Source organism: Heterodontus francisci, chromosome 19, assembly GCF_036365525.1.
Source record: "Heterodontus francisci isolate sHetFra1 chromosome 19, sHetFra1.hap1, whole genome shotgun sequence".
NCBI classification, from domain to species: Eukaryota; Metazoa; Chordata; class Chondrichthyes; order Heterodontiformes; family Heterodontidae; genus Heterodontus; species Heterodontus francisci.
In genome coordinates, this window is record NC_090389.1 from 9,122,780 (window position 1) to 9,140,054 (window position 17,275).

The 17,275-nt window shown below is 44.6% G+C and overlaps 1 protein-coding gene across 7 annotated transcripts in view; it reads right to left on the reverse strand.

Annotated features, from left to right (window-relative positions):
* cacna2d2a (calcium channel, voltage-dependent, alpha 2/delta subunit 2a) overlaps positions 1-16,655 on the reverse strand; it is a 1,382,174-nt gene extending 1,365,519 nt beyond the window's left edge. For all 7 annotated transcript variants that reach the window (XM_068051351.1, XM_068051350.1, XM_068051349.1 and 4 more), the window contains exon 1: positions 16,485-16,655. In XM_068051351.1, coding sequence (XP_067907452.1) covers positions 16,485-16,612 — 128 coding nt within the window. In that variant the 5' untranslated portion in view covers positions 16,613-16,655. The remainder of the gene's footprint in view (positions 1-16,484) is intronic.
* Positions 16,656-17,275: the final 620 nt, after the last annotated feature.

Here is a 17,275-nt window from a genome sequence, read left to right on the forward strand (position 1 = left end):
TTTTTACATTAAAAAAATCTCACGGGCTATCCTGGAAAATATGGCAGAAAGCAAGTGTGAATTGTCAGGGTATGATTACCCTCTGATGTTCTCAGAGTCTGAACCATGTGACCAGTGGAAGAATGAAGTGGATATGTGGACACAGGTTACATCTCTACCAAAGAGGAAGCAAGGTATGGCCTTGGCATTGTCACTTCCTACCAAAAGTAAAATCAGAAGTAAAGTGTTTTGTGAACTGCATGCTCATCAGTTGGATACTGATGAAGAGTTGGATCCTCTGTTAGAATTATTAGGTGAAATTTACAAGAAAGATGACCTATTCAATGCCGATGTGGCATGGTTATACTTTGATAGATTTTGGAAAACAGATGGTTATTCAATGGAGGAATATATCATAGACATTAACAGAGTCTATAGAAGATTGAGGAAAGTCAATTTGGAGATCCCTAGTTCAGTGCTAGCATTTAAATTGCTTGATTGTGCTAGGGTATCGCATATGGTCAGGCTTCTGGTTCAGTTCTCGGACAAAGTCTCCCTGTTGGATCAAATGTCTGCTGCCTTAAAGAAATGCCTGGGAAACAGCCATTTCTGGTAGCCCTGGTAGAACAAACAGGGCATCCTGCAGTGACACAAAGACTCAATGTTTACTAGATTTCAAAATGGTCCAGATAGTGGAAGCATGCATAAGTACAATGGAAGAGTTAAAGACAGGACAAAAGCATCTTTAGCAAGCCTGACTACTTGAAAGCACCTTTAGCAGGTCGGACGATTACAGTGGAAGATAGAATTGGAAGATCAATCATAGGCGAATGAATGCCAGGAATGCCCAAGGAACAGTTAATAGGTGCTTCAGATGTGACTCAAAGTATCATTATGCAATGAACTGCCCTAAGTAGAGGGGCAGAGTCCTCAAAATAACACACAACGCAGAGAATTCTGAAGCAGAAGAGGAAGATACTGATGAATCTAAATGAATTGTACTTGTCACAAGGCGTTTTAGTCCAGTGATGAATGTGTTAGTTATGGATTCGTTCAACTGTGCTGTATTGGATAGTGCTTGCACATGGACAGTACGTGGAACGGATTGGTTACAATATTATGTGGATTCATTTAGTAGTGAGGGTCACTGCACAGTTAAAGAGTATAAAAGTACGACCTGCTTTAGGTTTGGTGATGACAACACATTGAAGTCACTGAAGAGAGTAGTAATTCCACATAAAATAGCTAGAGTAAGGCACTTTCTTAGTACTGATGTAGTCTCCAGTGAAATACCTTTACTGTTACCCAGTCAGGCATCATTGTATACCCTTAACAAAACCTGTTGTTTCTGGCCAGAGTGTTAGATAAGTATTAATGCTATCAGGTGTTAAGAATGAGAGAGATAAAAAGCAAATTGCCGTAAAGTTACACAGACAATTTTCTCGCCCTTCTTGTCAAAGATTAAAAACTCTGCTAAAGGATGAGGGTGTGATTGATGAAGCATATATGAGGATAATAGAAGAGAATTGTGGAAAGTGTGAAATTTGTAAAAAAAAGTATCGGAGGACACCATCATTGTCAGCCTTCCATTGGCTCGTGACTTTAACAAGGCAGTTGCCATGGATTTAAAGGTGTGGGTCAAAAAATATTTTCATTCTACATTTTATAGATCTAGCAACTAGATTTAGTCTTTTTACGATAATAAATAGCGAGGTCAAAAGGGTGATTATAGACATAATTAATTGAGAAATGTATAGGGACTGGACTTGGGGCACCAGCTAAGTTTCTGAATGATAATGGAGGGGAATTTGCCAATGACGAGTTCAGAGACATGTGTGAAAACATGAACATTATGGTTATGAATACTGCAGCTGAAAGTCCTTTCAGCAATGGGCTCTGTGAAAAGAATCATGCAGTAGTTGACGAAATGCTGCATAAAATTTTGGCTGACCAGCCAAACTGCAAGTTGACAACTAGCCGGGCATGGGCAGTTCATGCGAAGAATTTGCTTCAGATGGTTGCGGGATATAGTCCCTATCAATTGGTCTATGGGCAGAATCCCAAATTGCCTTCTGTCCTGTGCGACAGTCCTCCTTCTCTAGAAGGTACGACAATTAGTTCCATTTTTTTCTGCACATTTGAATGCTTTACATGCAGGGAGACGGGCTTTCAACAAGGCTGAGGTCTCTGAGAAAATTCAGAGAGTTCTGAGCCATCGTATAAGGTCAAATGAGGCAGAATCTAATTCAGGAGATTTGGTGTATTATAAAAGGAGAGGGTCATAGGGAATGGAAGGGTCGTGCTAAGGTAAGCGGTTGTGATGGTAAGACAGTAGTTATTCAAGCATGGAAATCAAACTGTTAAGGTTCATTCCTCGTAACTGATCGGGATTCTTAACAAAATCTCAGAAGCTGAGCAGTTGATAGATGGAAACAAGGCACCTTGGACCTCAAATACTCATGTGCTTTGTGATGAAGGTCCTGAGGAACAGAATGAGGTAGATCAAGGTTTGGATAGTAATGTGAGGGATCATGATGCTCAGGAAAGAGCTATCGCATTCAAAGGATAATTGGCCTGAATAGGTCCGTGGGTAACAGTTATTCTAGAGAGGTCTAATAGATGGAGTGATGCAACAATTGTGGGACGTGCAGGAAACTCTGTAGGCAAGTTTAAATATTGGTTAAATGTTCAAAATGATGGCCAAGAAGCAAGGTCCATGGACTGGCAGAATGAGGTGAAAGAGTAGAGGGTAAGGAAGCGCAGTGCAAGTTCTAATAGTGGATCTGGAAGTGACTCTTGCGTAAGGAAGTGATCGTGTACTGCAGAAAGAGCCTCTGATAATGTGCGAGCGAGGGAGATCTAGCAGTCGTCCTGAAAGACATCAAAGTCCTAATAGATGCTATAGTTTGAGCAGTTTCCATAATGAAACGGAAGCTAGAAACTAGTCTCGGAATAGAACTAGAAGCAGAAGTCCTCATGACAATGACATTTTAGTGGCTGCCAATAAACTTGAGGATAAACTAATAAGAAAAGCAAAACATAAGGAATTAGAGAGTTTGTTCTGAAGTACCAGATAGGGGACAGCCAGCCTTGTCACATGAATGGATCTGTACTGAAAAAGTTCTTCCCAATGGAACTTATAAGGCTAAAGCGAGGCTAGTTGCGAGGGGTTTTGAAGAGTGACTGAGTGATACCGATGTTAGAGTGGACTCTCCCAAAGCTGGAAAAGTAATCTTGAAAATATTTTTAGCTCTTTTAGCCACATATTCATGGGAGCATAGATCCATTGACATAAAAGCCACATTTCTGCAGGGTGATGCTTTTTAGAGAGAAGTGTTTCTGAAACCACCCAAAGAGGCAGCAGATGCAGAAGGAAAATTATGTAAACTGAACAAATGCATTTATGGCCTTAATGATGCTTCCAGGGTGTGGTATTTCTCAGTGAGATTGGTTTGTTGAAAATTGGATGTGTTCAACAAAAAGTAGATCCTGCAATGTTTTATTGGTATCATAAAGGGAAACTTTCAGGCATCGTCGTGATGCACGTTGATGATTTTTTATGGTACTGCGGTTTTTGAGAAATATGCTATTAAGATTAGGGCAGAATTTAAGATTGGGAATCAGGCTTATGGGCCTTTAAATATATTGGTTTAGATATTTAGCAGATTAAGTCTGGAATAACTTTCAATCAACAATCCTACTTAGAGAGTGTTACTCCCATCCTGGTTAATCGTGTTAGGTCATCACAGAGAGATGATGATATATCTAAAGCAGAGACTGAGCAATTGCAAAGCTTGATTGGTCAATTAACTGGCTGTGCTCTCAGACTAGGCCTGTGCCAGTTTTGATGTGCTGGGTAAGCACAATGATGAAACATCTGAAAGTTGAGAATGTTTTAAGGCAAATAAAACATTAAAAAAACTAAAGCTGGAAAAAGGTGTACTGAAGTTCCCATCCTTAGGTGAGCCAAAGAACATGAAGCTAATACTTTTTAATGATGTTTCACATACTAATCTTGCTGATGGGTATTCAACTGCAGCTAGTTTCATAATTATTTCTAATGGGTGAAAATGGGAAATGTTGCCCTTTAGCTTGGGAGGTAAGAAAATAAAGCAGGTCGTTAAAAGCACTTTAGCTGCGGAAACACTGGGTCCTGTAGAGGCAGTGGATATGGGGTTCTATTTGTCAAATATTTTGGATGAAATTCTGAACAAGGGACATACTGAAGATAAAATACCCACTGAATGTTATTTATTTTTTATTTAGAGATACAGCACTGAAACAGGCCCTTCGGCCCACCGAGTCTGTGCCGACCAACAACCACCCATTTATACTAATCCCATATTCCCTACCACATCCCCACCTTCCCTCAATTCTCCTACCACCTACCTAAACTAGGGGCAATTTACAATGGCCAATTTACCTATCAACCTGCAAGTCTTTGGCTGTGGGAGAAAACCGGAGCACCCGGCGGAAACCCATGTGGTCACAGGGAGAACTTGCAAACTCCGCGCAGGCAGTCCCCGGAACTGAACCCGGATCGTTGGAGCTGTGAGGCTGCGGTGCTAACCACTGCGCCGCCCACCCGTTATGTTGATCGTTCTTTGTGGGACAATGTACACCGTACAAAAGGTATGAGTGAGAAAAGACTACGTATTGACCTTGCCGGATAGAAACCAATGCTGGAGAGAAAGGAAATCTCCAAAATTAAATGGGTAGATGCAAGTCATCAGCTATCTGATTATACCAGCATTTCTTTTTGTGAAACAAAGAAATTATTGGGGGTGCTAGAGGAGGGGCACTTCACAATGTAATACGTTGTACCCAACATGGAATTTATTTTGATTTATTTTGAAATGTTCTTTGAGCATGTTAATAATTAGTACATAATGGAATTTATTTTGAAATGTTGTTTTGAGCATGTTAATCCACATTGTATTATAAAAGAAATAAGGGAATCTGCTAATCGTGTATCAACTGTTTGATCATTTGTAGGTGGAGGGTATTAACTAGGGCCTTACTTGAGCACTTATAAGCAGACACTTGCTGAAACTGGTGAAGGGTTTGAATGAGGAGCTACACGTCTGTAATTCTTTTTACCCTGTAAATAAATGAGAAACTGAGTAAAGTTTAGGTGGGATCATAAAAAATAAAGATGTCTAAGTTAGCGATGGAGTGCATGTGTGTAAATGCACAATTGTGGTTGGTGAGCTGCAGGCGCAAATAGTCATGTGGAAATATAATTTGGCAATAACTGGACCTAGTACAAAAAAGGGGAGGATTGGATGCTTAATATTCTTAGGTACAAATTATTCAGGAAAGATAGGGAAGGCAAAAAATGGGGAAGAGCAGTTTTGATCAAGGAAAATATTAGTGCTAGAAAGAGAAGCTGTCCTTGAGGGGTCAAAGACAGAATTTATTTGGTTGGAGTTAAAGAAAACAATAAAAGAGCTATTACACTACTTTGGTGTATTTTATAGGCACAAAATAGTGGGAAGGAGATAGAAGAGCAAATTCGCAGGGAAATGACTGAGAGGTGCAGGATCTATACAGTAGTGACAATGGAGACCTTAACTACCCCAATATTGAATGGGACACTGTTCGTGTTAAAAGCAGAGAAGGGGAGGAATTTCTGCAGTTTATCCAGGACATCAGTACGCACCTTGCCCAACAAGGAAGGAGATAATGCTGGATCTAGTCCTGGGGAATAAAGTGGGTCAAATGCAGAATGCCACAGTTAGGGAGCATCTTGGGAATAGTGATCATAATATTGTGACGTTTAGATAAGTTATGGGGAAGGAACAAGGTGCAATTTAGAATAAAAAATACTTAAGTAGAGGAGAACCAAAGCTAGAGTTCCCTGATTGATGAAGGAGTTAGAGTAGGATAAAGAATAAGGGGGCATATAAAAGATGTTAGCTTGATAATACAAGGGAGTATCAGGCTGAATATAAAGTTCAGACAAGTGAAAAAAGAAATAAGTGAGGCAGAGACAGTTCGCGAATAGATTGACAGCTAACATAAAAAGAGAATCAAAAGGTCTTCTGATAGGCATACTCACTAAAACGGTTATCAGAGGAGCAGTGAGGCTGAATAGGGACCAAAATGAAGATCTACAGATGGAGGGAGAAAGCATGGTTAAGGTATTATATGAGTACTTTGCATTGGTGTTTACATTAATGGCTTGGATTTGGGGGTGCTGGGCACAATTTTGGAATTTGAGGGTTGGTGTGAAAGATAGTAACAGACTTCAAGTGGACAGAGACAGGCTGGTGAAATGAGCAATTGTGGGGGCGGGGGGAGAAAGAGACCCAGTTGTTTTTTTTTGTGGGGAGAAAACAGACCGAATGTTGGGGAGAGGGGAACTGAACTAGTGTAGGGGAGAGGGAGAGAGATTCAGTGGTGGGGTGGGGGGTGGGGGGAAAGAGAGAAACTAAAACAGACCCAGTGTGGGGGAGGGAGGGAGGGAGGGAGGGAAGGAGGAATAGGCCCAGGGTGGGAAGAGTGAGAGAGGGACAGAAAGAGCAAGAGACACTGCGGCACAGTGGCGCAGTGGTTAGCACCGCAGCCTCACAGCTCCAGGGACCCGGGTTCGATTCTGGGTACTGCCTGTGCGCAGTTTGCAAGTTCTCCCTGTGTCTGTGTGGGTTTTCGCCGGGTGCTCCGGTTTCCTCCCACAGCCAAAGACTTGCAGGTGGTAGGTAAATTGGCCATTGTAAATTGCCCCTAGTGTAGGTAGGTGATAGGGAATATGGGATTACTGTAGGGTTAGTATAAATGGGTGGTTGCTGGTCGGCACAGACTCGGTGGGCCGAAGGGCCTGTTTCAGTGCTGTATCTCTAAATCACACAGTGAGAGGGAGAGAGAGACCAACTGCAAGGGGGTGGGGGAGAGAATTGCAGGGGATCACCCGCAAATGAGAGCGGGGGGGGGGGGAAAGAGGTGGGAGACATGCGAGGGGAGACATACGCCAGGGACCACCCACAGGGGGAGGAGAAGAGATGCATGGGGGACTTCCCAAGGCGGGGGGAGGGGGTGGGGGTGACACAGTGAAGGGAGGGGGTTGGAGAGACACAGTGAAGTGGGCAGAACAGTAAGGGGGAAAAGACTGTGAAGGAGGGTGGACAGACACTGTTGCGGAGGAGAGACACCGTGAGGGCAGGGGGGGGGGGCATTTGGAAGCAGCTCGGTCTCCTCCTGATGATTCCAGATGTGTGGGCCTGTCCCGGTGCTGGGATTACTCTGTAACTTTGCAAGATGCATGGTGTGCAGAGGGCGCTCACATTCTTTCTGTCTGGGTGTCTGCACAGGATAGCAGGGAGTGCACACCTGGGTTACAAGGGCAGCACCTGCAGGAGTTGGGTGGGTAGAGCTCACCTCCTAGTGGGAACTATCAGGGCAAGGACCAGCTCCAGCAGCATGGACTCTGGAGTGCAGAATAATCTACAGAACAAGTACCACCTCCTTAGAAGCACTGAGCTTCTCCATAGTGGGAGTGATCAGTACAGAGAGAACCACTTTCCACAGCAAGGAACCCTCCAGAGAGGAAGCCACCAAACCAAATCCAGTAGCTTCACTTCATCTCACATTCCTGTAACTAAAGCAAAGCCTGCAAAGTTGCCAATAATAAACCATCCCAAATGAGACCCTATGCTCCATATGCCAAACAGGCTTAATGACTGTGTTTGTAACCTGGCATCTCAGCATCCTGATCGAAGATGTAACAGGACAGTCACTATCTCACTGCTACTATGAAAACATGCTTGCAGGAAAGATCAGGGAGGTGCATTGAGCTGATTAAATTGTTAGTTTAATTGCTAGACACCGTTAATGAGCTATCAGAATTCTTGGTTGATTTTTCTGCCTGGGCCAAGCCAGCTAATCTCAGTGGCTTCTCACTCCTGATCATACTGGAAACTGGTCGCGTGGACAACAGGCGAGAACAGGATGGGCTATGCAGTGATGCCTCTCGTGCCTTAATAGCATTTAACACACAAATAATTTCCTGGGTAAGATACTGGATGTCAAGGAACAGTACACCAGCAGGGTGGGGGGCTTTCATGGGAGAACAGGAAAAGGTTGGGAAAAAAAGCAACATTTTAGATGTCTTGGTCTGAACGTTGTCTGCATCGGCAAACACAATTCCCTCCTTACCATAATAAACGGGTTCATGTCACAACAGTTCCTAAACACGATACTGCAGCCCAATTGGTCATCAGTTTGCTTGGACCCTCCCTCCAACCTTTCTTTCCTACAGAAATAGATAATTATATGTGAGATCTTACGGTGACTTAACAAATCACCTTGGGCAGACCCCATCTGCAGTACTCTTTTAAGCACCACATCTCAGGAAGGATATATTGAAGCGGTGGGGGGGGGGTAACAATGTAGATTCCCCACAATGATACCAGGGCATAAAGGGTTGAATTATAAGGAAATGTTACATTAACTTTGCTTGTATTTCCTTCAGTTAGAAGTTTGAGGGGTGAGTAAATTCAGAGTTTAAAATGATAAAGGGATTTTATAGGGTAGATACAGAGAAACTATTTCCTCTCAAAAGGAATCAAGAACAATCTTAAATTTAGAGCTAGCCCATTTTAGGAGTGAAATCAGAAAGCACTTTTTCACATGAAGCATAGTGGAAACCTGGAACTCTTTCCCCCAAAGGTTGTGGATGCTAGGAGTCAACTTAAATTTTCAAAACTGAGATCAGTAGATTTTTGTTGGACAAGGGTATCAAGGGATATGGAGCAAAGGCAGGTAAATGGCAAATTACCATGATCTAACTGAATAACAAAACAGCTCAAGGGGCTGAATGGCTTACTCCTGTTTCTGTGTTACTCGGTACAACTCTACACACACTTGGAGGTGGTTTTGAGTGCTTTGGAGATCATCAGGAATTTAGTGCTCTACATTTCTAAATTTAACAAAAATGTACCAGATAAAGCTCCAGGACAAGGGCAAAGATACAGGGTATACTAAATGTAGCAATTTAGATCTCTAATGGTGCCTATGATTGCCCTGAGGGAACAGTCATGTGTCTACTAACGCTAAAGACACAGTGCAGCTGGGAGCTGGAGCCTGAATGTGTTACGTATGGTGAAAATAGCAATCAGAGTCTGGTAAAGTAACAGAGATAGTGTAGCTGCCAGCTGGAACCCAGTAATGTAAATTGAGAAGCCACAGTATGGTAGAGAGATGGTGAGAATTACAAGTAGTATGTGGGTGTATACATAGATTGTTAAATAACCGAGATGTAGTAACATGGTGAGATTAGAGGCGCACTTATGTACATGAATGGTAATTATCATAACTGGGGCATAGTGGAGTCAAGGAATAGTTAGGATAACTGGAGTGTAACCACTCACGAATAGATAATAGCACAGCAAGGATTACACAGGAAAAGCTGTTTCCCTTGGCTGGGAAGCCTAAAACTAGGGATACAGTCTCAGAATAAGGTGTCAGCCATTAAGGACTGAGACAAGGAGAAATTTCTTCACTCAAAAGGGTTGTGGATCTTTGGAATTCTCTACCCGAGGGTAGTGGATGTTCAGTTGTTCAGGATATTCAAGACAGAAATCAATAGATTTTTGGATACTAAGGGGATTAAGGGATATTGCGATAGTGTGGGAAGGTTGAGGTAGATCTGCCGTGATTGTGTTGAATAGCGAAGCAGCCTCGAAGGACCGAGTGGCCTAATTCTGTTCCTATTTTTCGATTATGTCATCAGTGGCTTAATTAGTACTACTGTAGCCTCTGAGTCAGGTGGTTATGGGTTCAATTCCCACTCAAGGACTTAAACACAACAATTTAGGCTGACATAAAATACTGCAGATGCCGGAAATCTGAAACAAAAAAGGTCTGGCAGCATCTGTGGAGAGAGAAGCAAAGTTAATGTTTCAGGTCTGTGACCTTTCATCACACTCCAGTACAGTACTGAGGGAATGCTGCACTCAGAGGTGGCATCTTTCAGATAACATGTTAAACAGAGACCCCATCTACCCTCTCAGGTGGACATAAGAGGTCTCATAGCACTTTTTCGAAGACCAGGGGAGTAATCCCTAGTGTCCTAGCCAATATTTATCCCTAAGTAAACATCATAAAATCAGATCATCTGGTCATTATCACATTGCTGGTTTTGGGATTTTGGTGTGTACAAATTGGCTGCCACATTTCCTACATTACAATAGTGACTACACTTCAAAAGTACTTAATTTGCTGTAAAGAGCTTTGGGACATCCAGTGGTCATGAAAGGCACTATATAAATGCAAGTTTTTTTTTTACTGTAACTTGCGTAACACTGCTCTATCAGACAATGAAGATGCCCCAACCAGAACGTGTTTCTACTAGTTCCACAGTTCTCACCACAGCATGCATCATACCCCAAGAGAGCACAGCTGGGTCATGGAGCTCTGCCACACTGCTCCTAAAAGTGGACTCTCGAGTTAGAATGATGAGGCTCCCACAGCTGGTTAAGCTGAGCCACACACACCAAGAAAGCCCAAAGTTCAGTCCCCCAGTGTGCAGCAGCTGGGGGTCTTACAATTGTTCTCAACTCCACTGGATTAGGAAACAGTAAAACAAAGACAGAATTTTTTCTTCAAAATGCTCTCCCATGACCCTTGGTAGACAACCTGAGGACATTGGATAAAGCTAATTCACATTCATCTAGTGCTCCTTATGAAGAAAGATGTGCCAAGGCTCTTAACAGAAGTAAAAACTGAGCAATTGTCCAGCCTTTGTAGCACACTGACAGACTGGTTGAGGAGATGGACTTTAAAAAAGCTTTTACAGGCAGGGAGATAGAGAGGTAGAAGGGTTTAGGGAGGTAGTTCTAAAGAGCAGGGCCAGGACAGCTAGAAGAGTCTACCACCAGTGTATGAGCGGAGCTGGGCACGAGTGGGGAGTGGTGGAGAGGAAGATACAAATGAAGCCAGAGTAACAAAATACTGGCTGGAGAAGGTTGCGGAGGTAGAATGGGACAAGGCCATAGAAGCAGAGGAAGGATTTATAATTCACAAAGAGAGGACAGAAATCTAGTACAGTCAGTGAGGACAGGGATGTTGGTCCAACAGCACTTAGTGTGTGACAGGACACAGGGAGCAGAGGGTTGGACAACTTAGAGTTTGTGGAGGAAAGAAGTTGAGAGAGCAGCATGGAGGACATTAGAGACTTTGAGACCAGAGGTGATAATGTTTTAACTTCAGCTCAGAGTTGAACAGAATGCAGATGTTGCATTCAGCATGAGCAAGCAGCCAGGATGAAAGATGGAGCCCCTGCCATGGGTGCAGAGTTTTTGTCAGGGGGCCAAATAAGGCTTTGTTTTTTCCAATGTTCAGTTGGAGGCAATACTGACTCACCCACAATTTAATATCAGACTTATAACTGAATAGCTTAACAATATTCAAACTCCAGGCTCCAAGCCCATCTTTCCCACAACTCCATGTTTGATACCCTCCCATCAGGTTTCCTCCCAGCCTGAGTAATGAAACGGCCCTCAAAGTCACAAATGACTATGTGACTGTGACCGTGGTAAACCATCCCTCCTCATCCTTCGACGTGTCTACATCCTTTGACACAGTTAACCACACCATCTTCCTCCAACATCTGACCTCTGTTGTCCAGCTGGATGAGGACTACACTCACCTAATTCTATTCTCATCTATCCAGTCAGAGCCAATCACCTACAATGGAATAATAAATTTAAAGCAAAATACTGCAGATGCAGGAAAGCTGAAATAAAAACAGAATGTTGGAAATACTCAGCAGGTCTGGCAGCATCTGTGGAGAAAGAAGCAGAGTTAACGTTTCTGAAACAGAGTGGGTTCTCTTCCCACTCCTGCACCATTAACGATAGTGTCCCCCAAAGATCTATCCTGGGCCCCCTCCATTTCTCATCTACATGCTGCCCCTCTGCAGCATCATTCAAAAACACGTCAGGTTCCACAGGTACACCGACAATACCCAGCTCTACCTCAACACCACCTCTCTTGACCCCCTCCACTGTCTGATTCATCATACTGCTATCAGACATATAGAAGTGGATGAGCAGAAATTTACTCCAACTAAACATTGAGAAGACTGAAACCACAGTCTTCGGTCCCCGCCACTGACTCCATCCCTCCTCCCAGCAACTATGAGGCTGAACTGGACCGTTCGCAACCTCAGTGCTGGATCAAATACACAGATAAGCTCCAACCAGATATCCACTCTATTATCAAAACTACCCATTTCCACCTCAGTAGCATTGCCCGACTCTGCCCCTGCCTCAGCTCATCTGCAGCTGAAACCCTCATCCACGCCTTTGTTACCTTTAGGCTTGACTATTCCAATGCTTTCTTAGCCCGTCTCCCATCTTCCACCCAAAATGAACTTGAGCTCATCCAAAACCCTGCTGCCTGTATTCTAACTCACACCAAATCACAACAGAAAATGCTGGGAATACTCAGCAGGTCAGGCAGCATCTGTGGAGAGAGTCTTTTCACAGATGCTGCCTGACCTGCTGAGTATTTCCAGCATTTTCTGTTTTAATTTCCAATTTCCATCATGCGTAGTAGTTTTTTTTTTTTGCGTTGTCACACCAAATCACATTTACCCTTCACCCATGTTCCCTTTGAACAAGACTGACAAAGCCCCAATTTAAAAGTTATCATCTTTGTTTTTCAAATACCTCCATGGCCTCGCCCCTCTTTGTAGCCTCCTCCAGCTCTACAACCCTCTGAGCTCTTCCAATTCTGGCCTCTTGCGCATCCCCAATTTTAATGTCGCCACCATTGGCACACTGCCTTCAGCTGCCTTGGCCCTAAATTCTCTAAGTACCCTTCCTCTTTACCACTTTCTCCTCCTTTAATCCCATCCCTTTGTCCAAGCTTTTGGTCAAATGTCCTGTATTTCATGTGGCTTGGTTTGACAATGTGCTTGTGAAATGCCATGGGATATCTTAAAGGTGCTATATAAATAATCTGTTGTTGAAGTGTGAAGAACGGACACTGCAGCAAGGTGAGTAAATGAGGGAAGAGCCACAAATTGGGGAAACACAGAACTCCACACTTGGCAAGGTCCCATAGGATTTTGCACCAGATGCAAGACATTCACCACTAGTGGGAGAAAAGAACAACACCAGAGGTGGGCAGCACTGGCATCCCTAGCTGCACTGAGAAGGCAGTAGTAAGTGGACTTCTTGAGCATGATCATTTTTACAGCCGAGTAGTCTGCTAGGCCACTTCAGACAGCATAGGAAGTTGGCCATGCAATATTAGACTTGAGTCGTATGTAGGCGATACCAGGTAGGGTTGGCAGGTTCCCTTCTCATGAAGAATGTCAGTGAATCAGTTGGCCTTTCACGATAGTGCATCAATTTTCATGATCATTTTTATTTCTGATGCTAGTCACAAATGACCAGATTTATTGAATTCATTTTCACGATTTGCCAACTGAACCCACAACCTCTGGGTTACTAGTTCAACATCACAAGCACACTACCCACTCAGATTAAACTCATTCCTGCTAATATTAGATACACAGGAAGGCTGAGAGAGAACACAGGATAACTCAACCCTTGGTATTCAGGTGAGGAACAGACCACCTTCAGCTTTGCTCTGACAGTTTATGGAATCATCTCAATCACTTATTTAGATTACAAACAAAAATACTGGCTGGATATCCATTTTCTGTGGCCTGCCAACGAAACGGTAACACTCAGAAAGGGCACCTTTTAATGTTACACATTTCCATGATTTGGTTGCCAGGGGTGGGGGGGTGGAAATTCATCATGGAGAAAAATTATGTTTTTTATAAATGTTATTTATAAATGACGGGAGTTTGCCCCTACATCCATTGGCTCATTTTCATCATAAGACACTAATTATGCACAGGCATTTGGCAGTTCAAATAGCTTAGGACTGGAAAATATAAAGAATTACAACACTGAAGGGAAACATATTTCCAGCATATGCAATTCTAAATATAACAGCATTTAAAAAAACAGAGAATTGCACGGTATATAAACTGGCATAATGAAGGAATAGGTAATAATCCAGAGGCAGTGCCTTGCTGAGACTGGCTCGGGGCTGACATTAAAATGTACTGCAGCAGATTTACACCAAAACTGCACAAAACACAACCTGTCGGCTTCTGAATTTTCAGACACACACAAACTAAAAGGTGATGTCTCTAGATATGGAGTTGCTTTTACTATGAAGAAACCCAATCCCTGGAGCGTGGTAATATACAAGACACCCATTGTATCAACTGCAGAGGCTGGAATGCAGTATTCATTATGTAAAATGGGAATACAAATGGTATAGTTTCAGATAGCCGGTGAAACATCCACAGCTTTACCAGGGCGCTCCCTGATCGGAGGTGTGATCAACATTAAAGGAAAGTTGCTAATCTTACTGTTGGAACACAGGGGCATTTCACCAAATTACACGATTTTTTAAAAATCATGGACTTTAAAAGTGATCAAGTGCTGAAGGTAACAGAGTGACACTTAGAGCTAGCAGTGTACCAGTTGCAGGAGATTTTACTTCAGTTACCCACAGCACTTCAACTCACTCAATGAGGGAGGTGATACAAGCACAATATATATATATCAATACAGGTATTACTGTCACTGCATCTGGTGTCTCCAGCCACAGCTCAACCGAAAAGCTCTTAGAAAATGACAGGTACCTCGAGCAGGACATCTCACTACCAATTAATTTACTTACTGGGAGCCTCAAAGAACTTTTCATCGCACAGCTCGGATTTCCCTCACAGGCAGTTCCCTCCACCTCCCCTCTCTCTCTCCTCGCCGTGGACCAGAGGACATGGTGGCTGTTTCTGACCCTCTACAGCTCATTTCAGATATCCCAGTGTTAAACGGTTCTCTGCCCCTGGTTTGTGTGCATGGAGCTGTGGCTGGAGACACCTAGGGGGCTCCTTACTGATTCGGTAACAGTAATACCTGTATTGATATACAGTGCCTGTATCACCTGAGGCCTTCACTTAAATACAGGTGTAGAAAATGACAAGAATCACTGTCCACAGATCAGAGGCAGAAAAACCTCAACCCGACCTAGTCATTATATGTTGAGCCTGGCTCCTCACTATCTGTTTCTTTCAAATCTATCGAAATATTTTGTTGAATTTGCACTAGAACTAGAATATTAACACAGATAATGTTGCAAATACACTGCCAATGTGTCAGCATTGGAAATAAGAAAAGACAGGTTAATGTTTGAGGTACAAGTCCTTCGTTAGAATTTGGCAAGGAGCCCTGCCATCTGCACCAATTTCAATTTCTAGCATTGGCATCTCCTTTATCTCCATCACAGTATAGCTCCTCACAGGGGCCCCATCCCTCCAGCTCCTCACAGGGGCCCCGTCCCTCCAGCTCCTCATAGGGGGCCCCCTGTCGCTTTATTTCCCCAGGCAGTTTGTTAGGTGTGTATCTGATGCCATACTCTGTCCTTGTTAAAATCTGCAGCCAATGGAGCTCATAAACCCCATTCACTCAGGTCTCACAAGCCATTCATATAGGCTGTATTACATGTTGGTCTTCAGCATATTTTAACATTGGAAAGTTGCAATTATAATGAACAATTATTAGCCTGATGGTTGGCGGCCGCAAAACATGAAGTGACTTGAGTCTGAGAAAGAGGCGAGTTGGAGCCTCAGACGGCAGTCGGCAGCAAAGCCACAAAATGTGAGCACTGACAGGCGAGATTATTTTACTGATCCCTGCCGTTATTAGAGGGGGTCAGGTCAGGCTGCACAGAGCAGCCATACGCCTCTGCTCAACTCAATAAACATACCACCGGCTCAAACTGTTTGACAGGTAGATCGCGATGGACTCACAAATAACTAAAGCTGCCCGACGCCAGCACACCCTCACCTCCACTAAACCCAGTGACTTCAGTCTGCTACTCAGCCACAGTGGCTGTTCTCAGCCGCACAGCTGGAGAAGGCGCATCCCTGGGCAAGGACCCCGAAGCCCCAATTTCTCAGGACAGCCACCTGAGGCGAGAGCCGAGCCTCTCAGATGTTCCCGTTTACAAACTCGGCAGAGACTGAGCAAAACAAGGCAGCGCATCCCTTACATCGGGGGGAGAAGTGCAGGGTCACTGGGGGGACAGAGCCCCTGTTCCGGGGGGTGAGGGACCCCCTCATTGACGGTGTCTCGAACTTTCCTCACAGGAGGGGGAAGAAGCGCTGAGCCCCGGGGCTCCATGGTGGATTCAGGTCCGGGGGATGGTGATGGTCCCCGGCTCTTCCATTCCCCGGGACCGGGACCAGGACAGCGGGAGCCAGATGCGCATCAGCCGGTTTACATGTTGCGGGATTGCAGAGCGCCGGCTACCCGGCTCTCCTGGCACTTCACCGCGGCGGCGGGGTGAGGGCATCCATTCCCCCAGTCCGGCTGATGCCCGGTCCTGCCAGGCGCCCCTCACTCTGCTCCCCCTCGCCGTGTCAGGTTGCCCCCGGGTGCCGGGGTCGGCCGCTGTGCCCGGGAGTTACTCACGTGTAGTTGGCTGGGAAGCTGTAAGAAGTGGCCCCGTCCATCAGCACCAACTGCAACACCGCCAGACACACGGCGCTGCGAACAGCCGCCATTTCCACACCCTGAGTGTGAGGGACAGAGCGCTCCATTCAAGCAGAGAGAGAGCGCGCGCGCGCCAACGGCGGGGGCGAGCGGCTCGGCCACCACACATCGGGCGCGTGCCCGCCTCCCGCTCGCCATGGCCCAACGCCCCCACCTGATTGGTCAGCCCCAGGTGCGCGGGAACGGGGTTGTCCGGCTTCAGGCAGCGAGCGAGCGGGAAGATCCGCGGCCGCGAGACTCAGCAACGGAAAAGAGAGAGGGAGAAGCCGAGCCGAGCTGGATGAGGGAAGGAACGAGAACTGCTGACCGCCTTGGCTCAGGTGGTCAGCTCTTAGCCAAAAGGTTGTAGGTTCAAGCCCCACTGAAGAGCCTCGAGGGCAGAATACAGGGTAGTACTGAGGCAGTGCCGCACTGTTAACAGTGCCTTTTGAATGAGACGTTAAACCAGCCCTGTCTGTCTTTCATAACATAAAAGACATACTGTATCAAAGATGAGCAGAGGTTAGCCCTGGCCAATATTTATCCCTCAGTCAGGATCACTAGAAACAGGTTTTCATCACAGTGCTGTTGCGCACAAATCGTCTGCCACATTTTCTACTTTATAGCAATGACTACACTTCAAAAGTACTTAATTGACTACAAAGCGCTTTGCGACATCCTGAAGTTACGAAAGGCACTGTATACATGCAAGTTTTTTTTAGAAGAGAGAA